The sequence below is a fragment of the Mytilus edulis genome, chromosome 3 (assembly GCF_963676685.1).
Source record: "Mytilus edulis chromosome 3, xbMytEdul2.2, whole genome shotgun sequence".
In the NCBI taxonomy this organism is placed as follows: Eukaryota; Metazoa; Mollusca; class Bivalvia; order Mytilida; family Mytilidae; genus Mytilus; species Mytilus edulis.
Genome location: NC_092346.1, coordinates 102704143 through 102717767, shown reverse-complemented (window position 1 = coordinate 102717767; position 13625 = coordinate 102704143). Strand labels below are relative to the sequence as shown.

General features: G+C 32.0%; 1 protein-coding gene across 1 annotated transcript in view; it reads right to left on the bottom strand.

The window, feature by feature from the left end:
• The window catches only part of LOC139518051 (voltage-gated delayed rectifier potassium channel KCNH1-like), a 59312-nt gene extending 48398 nt beyond the window's left edge, over nucleotides 1-10914 (bottom strand). The window contains exon 1 of the mRNA XM_071309701.1: nucleotides 10525-10914. Coding sequence (XP_071165802.1) covers nucleotides 10525-10603 — 79 coding nt within the window. The 5' untranslated portion in view covers nucleotides 10604-10914. The remainder of the gene's footprint in view (nucleotides 1-10524) is intronic.
• Nucleotides 10915-13625: the final 2711 nt, after the last annotated feature.

Below are 13625 nucleotides of genomic sequence, written 5' to 3'. Positions count from 1 at the left end.
TATCAAACTAAGTATACAGATGAAGAAGCCTTAACATTACACTCAGAAATGTTATTCACTTTAATTATAAAGTGGCGTACTCTCGAGAGAAACAACACTACAATATACACTTGATCACATTTCTAAGGAAACACGGAACTATGAAGAAGTAATGATGTTTTAATCCTCGTTTTATTCCATGGTTGTAATTATAGCCATGCAACCTTTATTTTTCAGTATCCCACTTTTTAACTATAAGTATCTTTTTGCTTTTTAATGATTTCATATTAATAAAACTAATGAAATGAAAATGTAGTAAATTAGTTTAATCGTAATGTTAAAAGCATGGTTAAAATTCCAAAGTAATTTTTCTCGAAATTCATTTTCATACAGTACCAAAGTACCGTCAATTCAACATAACGTGAGCTATATGCAATCATAAAAACCGGTTGTTCAATTACAAGTATATTCACAAACCAATGAAGTAATGACATATTTTTCCATAAATAGTAGTTTTATTTTTTGTACTGCAGGTGCGGATTTTGAATTTTGGAAAGGAAAAAAAGGGGGTTGGGTGGAGTATAACCTAGCTTTTTTTGTGGCAGAGTTTATAGATAGTTGACAAGACAAATAGTTGATATCACAGGATTTAGAGGGGAAGAGAGCGATGGATAACAAGACAACCCGTTTATATCACAGGATTCAGAAGGGGAAAGAGTGATGGATAACAAGACAAACAATTGATATCGCAGGATTGAAAGGGGAAGAGAGAACTTATGGCAAGACAAACAGTTGATACCACAGGATTGAGAGGAGAAGATAGAGATGGATAACAAGACAAACAGTTGATATCGCTCTTTCTTTTTTATGAGAATGGGAAAAGTATGGCACTCACACCACATCTTCCTATATCTATTATAGATTTAAATGTATTATGCTATTGGAAATGTACGCATGATATACCTAACCACTAGACACCAAATTACAAGTTAGGTTGAGGCAAAATATAACATTCATTATTAAGGTAAAGTTACAAATTGTTTGCAGTTTGGGTTCGTTATTCATCTGCATACTGAAATATTGACATACGTATCGAGTGAAGGATCACACGGGACTAATAATTAACAAGTAGTGACACCTAGCGGTAGTCATCAAATGTTCAATTCCATTATCAAATGAATATCTTATCTATAACCGGTATTAATGTATAGTGTGCTTCATAAATTTCATTTTTTTTCAAACCACATGGAGTATTTAACGATACTACATATTCATATGTTCTGGAACACATTGGTGTTGATAAGGAACCAATTCAATCAAAGGTGATAAAATCTAAATATTTCGAAATCTACTCATTCTTTGAATTGTTTTGTCCGTCCTGGATATATTTTTCTCTGGTGTAACCACTAAGGTACCGTATTTTACGATGACGACAAACTATGTGTGACACAATAGGACTTTGGTTTAACCTACCAACAGCGTAATTTACTCTCTTGTGGACTAATGTATAAGGGTTGCCAGAGGTATGCATTATTGGTGTCAGCCTCTTCAATAGGGTACTACATCTATTTCACAATCCCTTTATTAATATTCTCGATTCATCTATGTACCAATGTTGTCGTTAGCTAAACTTATATCCAACAATTGTAGTATAGTTGATGACTTATTTCAAAACAACAGGTTTTTTATCCCCTATTTATGGGCATTATGTTTTCTGATCTGTGCGGCCATTCGTCCGTCGTACCGTCCGTCCGTCTGTCCATTCGTCTCTCACGCTTCAGGTTTAAGTTTTTGGTCGAGGTAGTCTTTGATGAAGTTGAAGTCCAATCAACTTGAAACTTAGTACACATGTTCCCTATGATATATTCTTTTAAATCTAATGCCAAATTGCCAAATTAGAGTTTTTATCCCATTTTCACGGTCCACTGATCATATTAGATGATAGTGCGGATGAGGCATCCGTGTACTTGGGACACATTCTTGTTACTGTTCATTATAATGTTGCTTGAGTTGGAAAAACAAAATATGAAATTTCTTCCTTAATCCGATGTCAGTCTGATGTAAACGAGAACTACTTAACCCGCTCTCTTGATATGTTATCATTTTGCCAGATGATAAGCATGAAACATTGAAATAGAACAAAAGCAATGAAAATGTCGGTATGAGAAGGAAATAGATACAGATAATGAGGAAACATTGCATGTTATTACGTTCTATGCCATTTGGTCTCTAATAGAGAGTTGTCTCATTGGCACTCGTACCACATCTTATTTTTATATGGACCCTATTATCTTACCTAAATACATGTATTTTTATGTTTGTTGCTTTCCAGTGGGAAATAGTTCATTCATATTCAGTACAACCATAATTTTAGAAGTATCCATATTGATGTGCAGAAAAAATATTTTTAACGAGGAAAACAAACCGTCCTCAACTATCCTGGTAAAGTGCATACCTGCCAACATTTCAAAATGACCATTGGGGGTTTTACGAGCAAGATGGCTGTCATAGTCCAACAAAACATTTAAAGGGGCCTTCAAATAAGTTTTAATGTTGTTCATTTGCTTCTTCATATTTTTACAATCCTTTAGCCATGTTAAAATTGATTGTTTTGTTTTAAAATGTGTTCATAATTTTTCTTTTGAAATTTCCAATTGGGAGCCTCCTTCGGGGAAATCCCCCGAAAAAAATACATTTGGCAGGTACAAAATTGAGACGCAATATTATGCGTAACGTCAAAGCTAGTGACAAAGGATAATAAAAGTCTGATATTATTGACTTCTCCATCTCGTTAGGTTTGAAATGATTAGTTGATGATATGGACATGATTTTTTTAATCTTCTCCGACGAGTTTCAAAGTCAGTCAAGGACATGAGAACTAATGAAGCAAGTTTGGTCATCTGTTAGATATTAACCGTGTGTGTTGAAGCAATGGGTTATGGAGTCAAATTAAAAAGGGCACTGTACAGTAGAAAAGACAATCGTTACAACTAAGAAGACGTTATGACATTTTGCAAATTTGAACAGTATGTGTGATCTGAAACTATCGTTTAATAATTATAAAATCTGGAATGTCATTTGGACTAATTGAACAAGCTATTGGTTTGCCTTTTCTCCTCAAATTGTATAACTTTAAAAAAAATCGATATCAATAAACAATACGTGACGAGGTTAAAGGTTAAAGGCAATTTCCTAGACATTAAAATCAACTAAGTGATAATTAAGTTTTCAGATCATTATTGATAATCTTTCTCGTAGTTAACTTTTATTCATTCATTTCAGATTAGTATCGAATATATAAATATGTGAACACGCTAAAACCAACTGTCAAAACTAAACGATATACCAGTACATGCTTAATCAACTGTCAAAACTAAACGATATACCAGTACATGCTAAAACCAACTGTCAAAACTAAACGATATATACCAGTACATGCTAAATCAACTGTCAAAACTAAACGATATACCAGTACATGCTAAATCAACTGTCAAAACTAAACGATATACCAGTACATGCTAAAACCAACTGTCAAAACTAAACGATATATACCAGTACATGCTAAATAAACTGTCAAAACTAAACGATATACCAGTACATGCTAAGTCAACTGTCAAAACTAAACGATATACCAGTACATGCTAAATCAACTGTCAAAACTAAACGATATACCAGTACATGCTAAATCAACTGTCAAAACTAAACGATATATACCAGTACATGCTAAATCAACTGTCAAAACTAAACGATATACCAGTACATGTTAAAACCAACTGTCAAAACTAAACGATATACCAGTACATGCTAAATCAACTGTCAAAACTAAACGATATACCAGTACATGCTAAATCAACTGTCAAAACTAAACGATATACCAGTACATGTTAAAACCAACTGTCAAAACTAAACGATATACCAGTACATGCTAAATCAACTGTCAAAACTAAACGATATACCAGTACATGCTAAATCAACTGTCAAAACTAAACGATATACCAGTACATGTTAAAACCAACTGTCAAAACTAAACGATATACCAGTACATGCTAAATCAACTGTCAAAACTAAACGATATACCAGTACATGCTAAATCAACTGTCAAAACTAAACGATATATACCAGTACATGCTAAATCAACTGTCAAAACTAAACAATATACCAGTACATGCTAAATCAACTGTCAAAACTAAACGATATACCAGTACATGTTAAAACCAACTGTCAAAACTAAACGATATACCAGTACATGCTAAATCAACTGTCAAAACTAAACGATATACCAGTACATGCTAAATCAACTGTCAAAACTAAACGATATACCAGTACATGTTAAAACCAACTGTCAAAACTAAACGATATACCAGTACATGCTAAATCAACTGTCAAAACTAAACGATATACCAGTACATGCTAAATCAACTGTCAAAACTAAACGATATACCAGTACATGTTAAAACCAACTGTCAAAACTAAACGATATACCAGTACATGCTAAATCAACTGTCAAAACTAAACGATATACCAGTACATGCTAAATCAACTGTCAAAACTAAACAATATACCAGTACATGCTAAATCAACTGTCAAAACTAAACGATATTCCAGTACATGTTAAAACCAACTGTCAAAACTAAACGATATTCCAGTACATGCTAAATCAACTGTCAAAACTAAACGATATACCAGTACATGCTAAATCAACTGTCAAAACTAAACGATATACCAGTACATGTTAAAATCAACTGTCAAAACTAAACGATATACCAGTACATGCTAAATCAACTGTCAAAACTAAACGATATACCAGTACATGCTAAATCAACTGTCAAAACTAAACGATATACCAGTACACGTTAAATCAACTGTCAAATCTAAACGATATACCAGTACATGCTAAATCAACTGTCAAAACTAAACGATATACCAGTACATGCTAAATCAACTGTCAAAACTAAACGATATACCAGTACATGCTAAATAAACTGTCAAAACTAAACGATATACCAGTACATGCTAAATCAACTGTCAAAACTAAACGATATACCAGTACATGCTAAATCAACTGTCAAAACTAAACGATATTCCAGTACATGCTAAATCAACTGTCAAAACTAAACGATATACCAGTACATGCTAAATCAACTGTCAAAACTAAACGATATACCAGTACATGCTAAATCAACTGTCAAAACTAAAAGATATATAATAGACGTTTCTTTTTATAAGGCTAGGTCTCAGAAGAGTAGATTGACAATATAAGGTATAAATTGTAATGTAGGGACACTGTCCTAGCTTTAGATTACCATGTTAGACGCTTCGTTAGTGGTGGTCAGTTTTATCTTAGGGGCACTGCCCTAGCTTAAGATTGCCATGATGGGCGTTTCGTTAGAGGTTGTCAGTTTTATCTTAGGGACACTGCCCTAGCTTAAGATTGCCATGCTAGATTCTTCATCAGAGGTGGTCAGTTTTATCTCAATAAAGGACGAGGAATATGGTTATGACGACTGAGGATTTCTTTGTTAAATTAGTGGCTTGTCTTGACTTAGGAAAGGAATAAAAAGAAAAGTGAGGAGTAAGTTAATGAGCGTGCAACCTTACGAGACAAAATAAACAAATATATTTAGAATCCAAAATATAAATAAACTGAGAAAGTAGGTATACTTTGCCGCTTTTGATATTTTTCGTTTTTTCATCCCAAATATCTTATATGGTATGAATTCCACTTTTTCGAAGTTAGCGAAGAAAATAGTTTTTTTGTTGTATTGAATGTTTATGTTTCCAAATAATTGTTGGTTTAGGATAAAAAAAAATTGTTGGACTTTGTATACTTAAAAATTTAGACCACGTTTTAATTAAATCAAGATAGTATTTTGGAAAATTTTCCATTTGTAATCCACGTAAATCCACAATTATATTTGATATCAAACTTCTGTAACCACCATTCAGTTATCTGTTTTGATCTTAAAATCTTTTGTATACTTTTGATTTGTTTTGATTTAATGAACGAGTCTATATTGATCATAGTACTTCAACGAGAGATCAACCAAACTATACATGAAACAATTAAATGATATTTAGAGGTCAATAGACAGTTTCAACATTAGACCAACGCAAAAAAAGACTAATCTCTAAACAACTAAGAGTCTGAAAAAGCTGTGCGACACCCAAAGATCTGCAATCAATACCGAATCCTTAAAATACAAAATATCAATATATATGACTAGGGACAATAAATAAGGGTTACTAACTATGATCCTGAAAAAAGCACATAGCAGAGGGGTCAACATAGCATTTGTTTAGCTCTTAATCCTCACCTTTTAACCTTTATGATCGAAATATTAAGTCACATAGTATAATGTACAATATAACTCATCCAAGGAAAAAGAGTCTTGCAATAAAAAAAAAACCCGGCATACCTTCAAAGATATTTTCATATGTGGCTGTATCATTGACCTCTTTTTCATAAGGCTAGCTATTAGAGGCGGACTAACAGAATGGTTATTGTGAACTGTTTTTGCAATGAAACTACTTATGTTTCTTTATCTGGTTCGAAGAAAAAACTGTAGCTGGAATTATACGTATACGGTTCAAGTACTTTTAAATATAAACCATGTGTGTATGTGTGTTAATGTTGTTGTACATTTCATAATCTACACATTAAAGGAAAACTAATGCTAGCCTAAAACTTCATGATCTAGAACCAGGTCTGTATACTACTAGTATGTGATATTGTTATTGTTTTGTCTATTTACATTTTAATTAACTATCTGTATAGACCGACAAGTTCGATTTCTAGAACATCAAATTGTACAATTTCCATTGAGTCTTCTAAGAATCAATGTATTTGTTTGGAAACGTGACAAGGGAATGTTTATTGAGTTCTCAACCTTGCCTTAATCTCATTACCATGTAGTTTAATTTCCCAGGAATATATCATATTTGATTGAGACTAATGGTTCAAAGTAAATTATATATATATTGATCTAGCATTGTAGGACAAAATTTCATATCAACTAAATTGGTGACACAAATTTTTTATCTGAGTTGACATTCAATTTGCCAGCATCCTGAAGTGAGTTACAAATTAAATGAGGAAAAGTTTTATTCGTCGATAGAAAGCTTACTTTTTATATATTCTAACTGACCGAGTGGTCAAAGGTGTTGGACATTGTTGCTAAGATGCCATAGAAGCATAGGTTCAAAAAATCCTGAGGAAGACCTCAAAGGAGTAGATCCAGTAAGACCAATTTTGGGCCCCAAAATTTAGCAATTTTACAAAATTGTTAAATTGTAAACTTTTAGCTATTTATTGGAAAGTAAAATGCTAATTATGGTGACACAAATTTCTGATCTGAGTTGACATTGAATTTGCCAGCATCCTGAAGTGAGTTACAAATTAGATGATGAAAAGGTTTTACTCGTCCATAGAAAGCTTTCTTTTTATATATTCTTACTGACTGAGTGGTCTGAGATGTTGGACATTGTTACTACGATGCCACTAAAGCAAAGGTTCAAATAATCCTATGGAAAGGTCTCAAATTTGCAGATCTAATATTTTTTAGTTAATAAAAATGTGAGGCAATATTTATATATAAATACATCCATCAAATAGTACTACTAATCAATAAAAAAAACATCCTTTTCTTTCTGTTAATGTTATCTTGATGAAGGACATTACTAGCATTTATTAAAAAATCTTTGCCGGTCCCCCCGCTGAGTATCACTCTCAGTGATTGTTCATTTTTAATCAGTAGAACTGTCATATCGAGATATGATCCGACTAGCTTGTTGGCAGATCCGGATTCTTATTTACAGGACTCTTCTTTCCATTGAGGCGAATTTAGAGTGGCTGATTTGACCAGGTTAATGGTCAATAAATTTGATGTGTTTTGCTTAACGTCCAGTGGCAAATATTTCACACATGTTCACGACGAGAACAGGTTAACAATAGATACGTAAGGTTTGTACTGTAATGATGGACATTTTATTTTTGATAAATTTTGGTGGCATTACTGATGCTTGTTGAGAGATAATTCAAACAGCATATACCATGTTTTAAATCAAAACATACACTAAACGAATAAATGTTATCTATGACACTAAAAAAAGAGCTAGTTTATAAGATACGATTTTAGATCCCTTTTCGGAACAAACCTTAACGATTATGATTGGCGTTTCAAACAGTATGAAATGAGAGGAAGACGTTAAAAACCAACGATTATGGTTGATGATTTAAACAGTATGAAATGAGAGAAAGAAGGGAAACCCAACCATTATTGTTGATGATTTGAACAGCATGAAATGAGAGAAAGAAGGAAACCCTACGATTATGGTTGATGATTTAAACCGTATGAAAGGAGAGAAAGAAGGGAAACCCAACGATTATGGTTGATGATTTAAACCGTATGAAAGAAGAGAAAGAAGGGAAACCCAACGATTATGGTTGATGATTTAAACAGTATGAAAGGAGAGAAAGAAGGGAAACCCAACGATTATGGTTGATGATTTAAACAGTATGAAAGGAGAGAAGGAAGGAAACCCAACGATTATGGTTGATGGTTTAAACAGTATGAAAGGAGAGAAAGAAGGGAAACCCAACGATTATGGTTGATGATTTAAACAGTATGAAAGGAGAGAAAGAAGGGAAACCCTACGATTATGGTTGATGATTTAAACCGTATGAAAGGAGAGAAAGAAGGGAAATTCAACGATTATAGTTGATGGTTTAAACAGTATGAAAGGAGAGAAAGAAGGAAACCCAACGATTATGGTTGATGGTTTAAACAGTATGAAAGGAGAGAAAGAAGGAAAACCCCAACGATTATGGTTGATGATTTAAACAGTATGAAAGGAGAGAAAGAATGGAAACCCTACGATTATGGTTAATGATTTAAACAGTATGAAATGAGAGAAAGAAGGAAAACCCAACGATTATGGTTGATGATTTAAACAGCATGAAATGAGAGAAAGAAGGAAACCCAACGATTATTGTTGATGATTTAAACAGTATGAAATGAGAGAAAGAAGGGAAACCCAACGATTATGGTTGATGATTTAAACAGTATGAAAGGAGAGAAAGAAGGGAAACCCAACGATTATAGTTGATGATTTAAACCGTATGAAATGAGAGAAAGAAGGGAAACCCAACGATTATGGTTGATGATTTAAACAGTATGAAAGGAGAGAAAGAAGGGAAACCCAACGATTATAGTTGATGATTTAAACATCATGAAAGGAGAGAAAGAAGGAAACCCAACGATTATGGTTGATGATTTAAACAGTATGAAATGAGAGAAAGAAGGGAACCTAACGATTATGGTTGATGGTTTAAACAGCATGAAAGGAGAGAAAGAAGGAAACCCAACGATTATGGTTGATGATTTAAACAGCATGAAAGGAGAGAAAGAAGGTAAACCTAACGATTATGGTTGATGGTTTAAACAGCATGAAAGGAGAGAAAGAAGGAAACCCAACGATTATGGTTGATGATTTAAACAGCATGAAAGGAGAGAAGGAAGGGAAAGAACAGGGATTATGATTGATGGTTTAAACCGTATGAGAGAAAGAAATAAGACGGTTATCACATGTATACTTCTAGATAACAGTAGGTTCGGTTGTGTTGTCTTTAGAATTGTAATAAGTTAAATCTTCAAGTATTGTTTTACTTAAATATCGATTAATGGAAATGGGGAATGTGTCAAAGAGACAACAACCCGACCATAGAACAGACAACAGCAGAAGGTCACCAACAGGTAAAACATACTTGTAAAACTTTAAAGTCGACATTATAAACACTTTTTGAAACATTATTCCTACAAATTTTCATTAGGAAATTGTGTTGTGCTGTATGACTTACTGGTCATATTGGTATTGCAGTATACATTTATGAAACTTTTTTTTCAAAATTCCCTCTTTCTCTCGTTACTTTTTTCTTCTTTACTAATTATTAAGCCAATCGTTTACAATCTAAAGATAATTTCGAATTCGATAGATGTTTGTACTTTTTACTTGAAACACTTTCTTAAGGTTCAATTTCATTCGGAATATCTTTATCCGTCTATTTCGATGAAATCAGCTATTTGAAAATGAACATGCTCTAACCAGAAATATATGTCTCCGCTTCAAATGTATGTACTGTTTCATTATTTATCAGATTCACATGTGTGTTCTTCGTTACAGAAAATATATTATAAAAAATATATCTCAAGTCAATTTGAATCACTTAAATTATTTTAATTTTAACTAAATATTTGACAACATTTTTATTACCAAATAAAAGCCGACAGACACGGTATCTTTATCCAAAGTGTGTTATGTTGTCTCCCTCAAATGAAAACGGATCGTGATGTTTAAAGGTTCTATCTGCTCCTTTTCAATTCCGTATACACGTGTCCAGAAGAACAGTAAATAACGTCAATGGAATAAATACAAATATACCAAAAAAAGGTCTTAATAAACAACAAAGATCACAACAACTAGATACAATATAATTGAAAAGAGAAAAACACCAAAAGAAAGACAGACTACGTGTGTTTTTTAACTTACGCTGTCCATTGGATCGCCGAATAATGTTTTCCAAAAACGTATTTTGTGGAGCCACAAGGCCCCTCCTTGCACCTGGCATTTTTATGGATAATGAAGAAAACAATGAACAATAGAAAATTTTGTACACAAATTAACCCATAATTCCATATTTGTCAACTGTTAATAAAATTTCCGTTTTCAGTTGGTTCAAAAGAACATTCTGGTCCAAAAAACATTTTTTCCTAACATGTCTAAGTCATGTTTATTTTAATTTTCGATATTATGTACATGGTCAAATCGGTTTAATAATTAATAACCATTTTGTTATTATTGCGCATGTGTCGCACAGGTGACGAAGCACCTGACAAGTTCGTTTGATACTGCTAATTCGCAGCCATTCTACAATAATATGATGTTAGTTGTTATGGTAACGTCGCCTATATTGTTATTGTCGCACACCCGTAACCGTTTCTGATAAAAGTCTAGGCAATTTTTATCAATTCTTTCAATCAATGCAAAATTTAGATGTAAAGGGAGTTTTAAAAATATGATTTTAAAATATTTGCATGATTGAATCAATTATTATTGGAGACTGCAAAACGATCATTTGCGCGAGATTGTTTAATCGATTTACAGAAGCTATATTCAATTATTTATTCATGAAGGTAAAGGTGTATGTTAGACTTGCTTTGTTTGGTTAACTATTGATTTACTAATTTGTATGATTTAACTGGTTCATTTAAATTGCACCATTCGTTTTTTGTAGAACATATAATTTGTCTTTTTAAATAGCAGTTTGCTCGGAAAATTCAATATTAATCAAATGTAGAAGTTGTTTTTACTTGAATTTTTCAGTATATTTTTCTATGAATCCAGTTCCAAAAAATAAGTTATCCCTATTCACTTTAACAGGAAACACTAAACACGATAACAATACTGAATAAAATTATGACCATCAATCAAGATGCAATTTCCTTTCTATTGCTTATTACAACTGTTTAATTTATGAAGTTAAATTTTCAAATGATTTTATGTAACGTCATAAAAGGATAAAAAAATAACACTTCCCTATATATCTTGGCATTGAAACTGTGTACAAAAAGGGCGCCTTTTCACCAAAGTCCCACTGTACAATTAGTTTATTTTAAAAATAGAGGATTGCCAATATGTATCTTTCTTGTTAATTCTGATGAGCTTTTATCGGATCTTTCCTGTTAATATGGAAAAGTTTCCATCCTATTTTCTTGTTTATTTGGATGAGCTTGCTTGCTATCTTTTTTGTAATTTCAGATGAGCTTCCATCTTATTTACTTGTTAATTCGGATGAGCTGTCATCCAGCTTTCTTGTTAATATGGTTGAGTTTCCATCCTATTTTCTTGTTAATTTCGATGAGCTTCCATCTTATCTTTCTGGTTTTTTTTCTTCAGATGAGCTTTCATCTTATCTTTCTTGTTTATTCAGATGTGCTTCTATCCTATCTTTATTGTTAATATGGATGAGTTTCGTTTTCTTATTAGATGAAAAATAATAACACGCTTTTACCTATTACAAGTACGTACGGGGCGCCGAATGGGACTCTTGTGGTTTTGTACAAAATTCAATTCTGTCATAACAAAATCATTTTTGTCTTACAAAACTATGTGCTACAGACTTGTTTTGTGAGAACTTCAATTTTGTGATGACAAAATTCATTTGTGTAGACAAAATTCATTTTTGTCATGACAAAATTCATTTTTGTAGACAAAATTCATATTTGTCATGACAAAAGTCAATTTTGTCTAAAAGGTATGCAAATATAAACATATTTGCATACAAAATTGACTTTTGTTACCTGATATGGAAATTAAATCACAAAAGTCAATTGTGTGAGGTAAGATTCAATTTTGTGAGACAAAATTGACTTTTGTGAGACAAAATTAACTTTTGTGAGACAAAATTAACTTTTGTGAGACAAAATTAACTTTTGTGAGACAAAATTGACTTTTGTGAGACAAAATTGACTTTTGTGAGACAAAATTCAATTTTGTCAATTTTGTTGAGATAAAAGTCAATTTTGTTAATTTTGTTGAGACAAAAGTCAATTCTGTCAATTTTGTTGAGACAAAAATCAATTTTGTTGAGACAAAAGTCAATTTTGTTAATTTTGTTGAGACAAAAGTGAATTTTGTTAATTTTGTTGAGACAAAAGTCAATTTTGTTAATTTTGTTGAGACAAAAGTCAATTTTGTCAATTTTGTTGAGACAAAAGTCAATTTTGTGACGACAAAATTCATTTTTGTGACGACAAAATTCAATTTTGTAACAACAAAATTGACTTTTATGTGACAAAATTGACTTTCGTGAGACAAAAATCAATTTTGTTGAGACAAAAGTCAATTTTGTCAATTTTGTTGAGACAAAAGTCAATTTTGTCAATTTTGTTGAGACAAAAGTCAATTTTGTCAATTTTGTTGAGACAAAAGTCAATTTTGTCAATTTTGTTGAGACAAAAGTCAATTTTGTCAATTTTGTCTCACAAAAGTCAATTTTGTCAATTTTGTTGAGACAAAAGTCAATTTTGTCAATTTTGTTGAGACAAAAGTCAATTTTGTCAATTTTGTTGAGACAAAAGTCAATTTTGTCAATTTTGTTGAGACAAAATTCAATTTTGTCAATTTTGTTGAGACAAAAGTCAATTTTGTCAATTTTGTTGAGACAAAATTCATTTTTGTCAATTTTGTGTAACAAAAGTCGATTTTGTATGCAAATTAGTTCACAGAAACCAAACTAAACTAATTTGAATACAAAATTGACTTTTGTCACCCAATTTTCAAATTAGGTAACAAAATTCAAGTCTGTGTAACAAAAATGAATTTTGTCATGACAAAAGTGACTTTTGTCCGCTGATAGATAATTTTGTATGACAAAATTTTAAATTTGTAGTATGATACAAATTTTGTTAAACTGAACTTATTTTTGTTGAACAAAAGTCACTTTTGTCCGTACAAAATTGAATTTTGAGTACAAAACCACAAGAGTCCCATTCGGCGCCCCGTAGTACGTGTATGTCTATTGGTAAAAGAAATGTTGTTTTCTGATTATTGAGTCAGGTCACGCATCGTTAAGCTTTTTCAAAAATAAT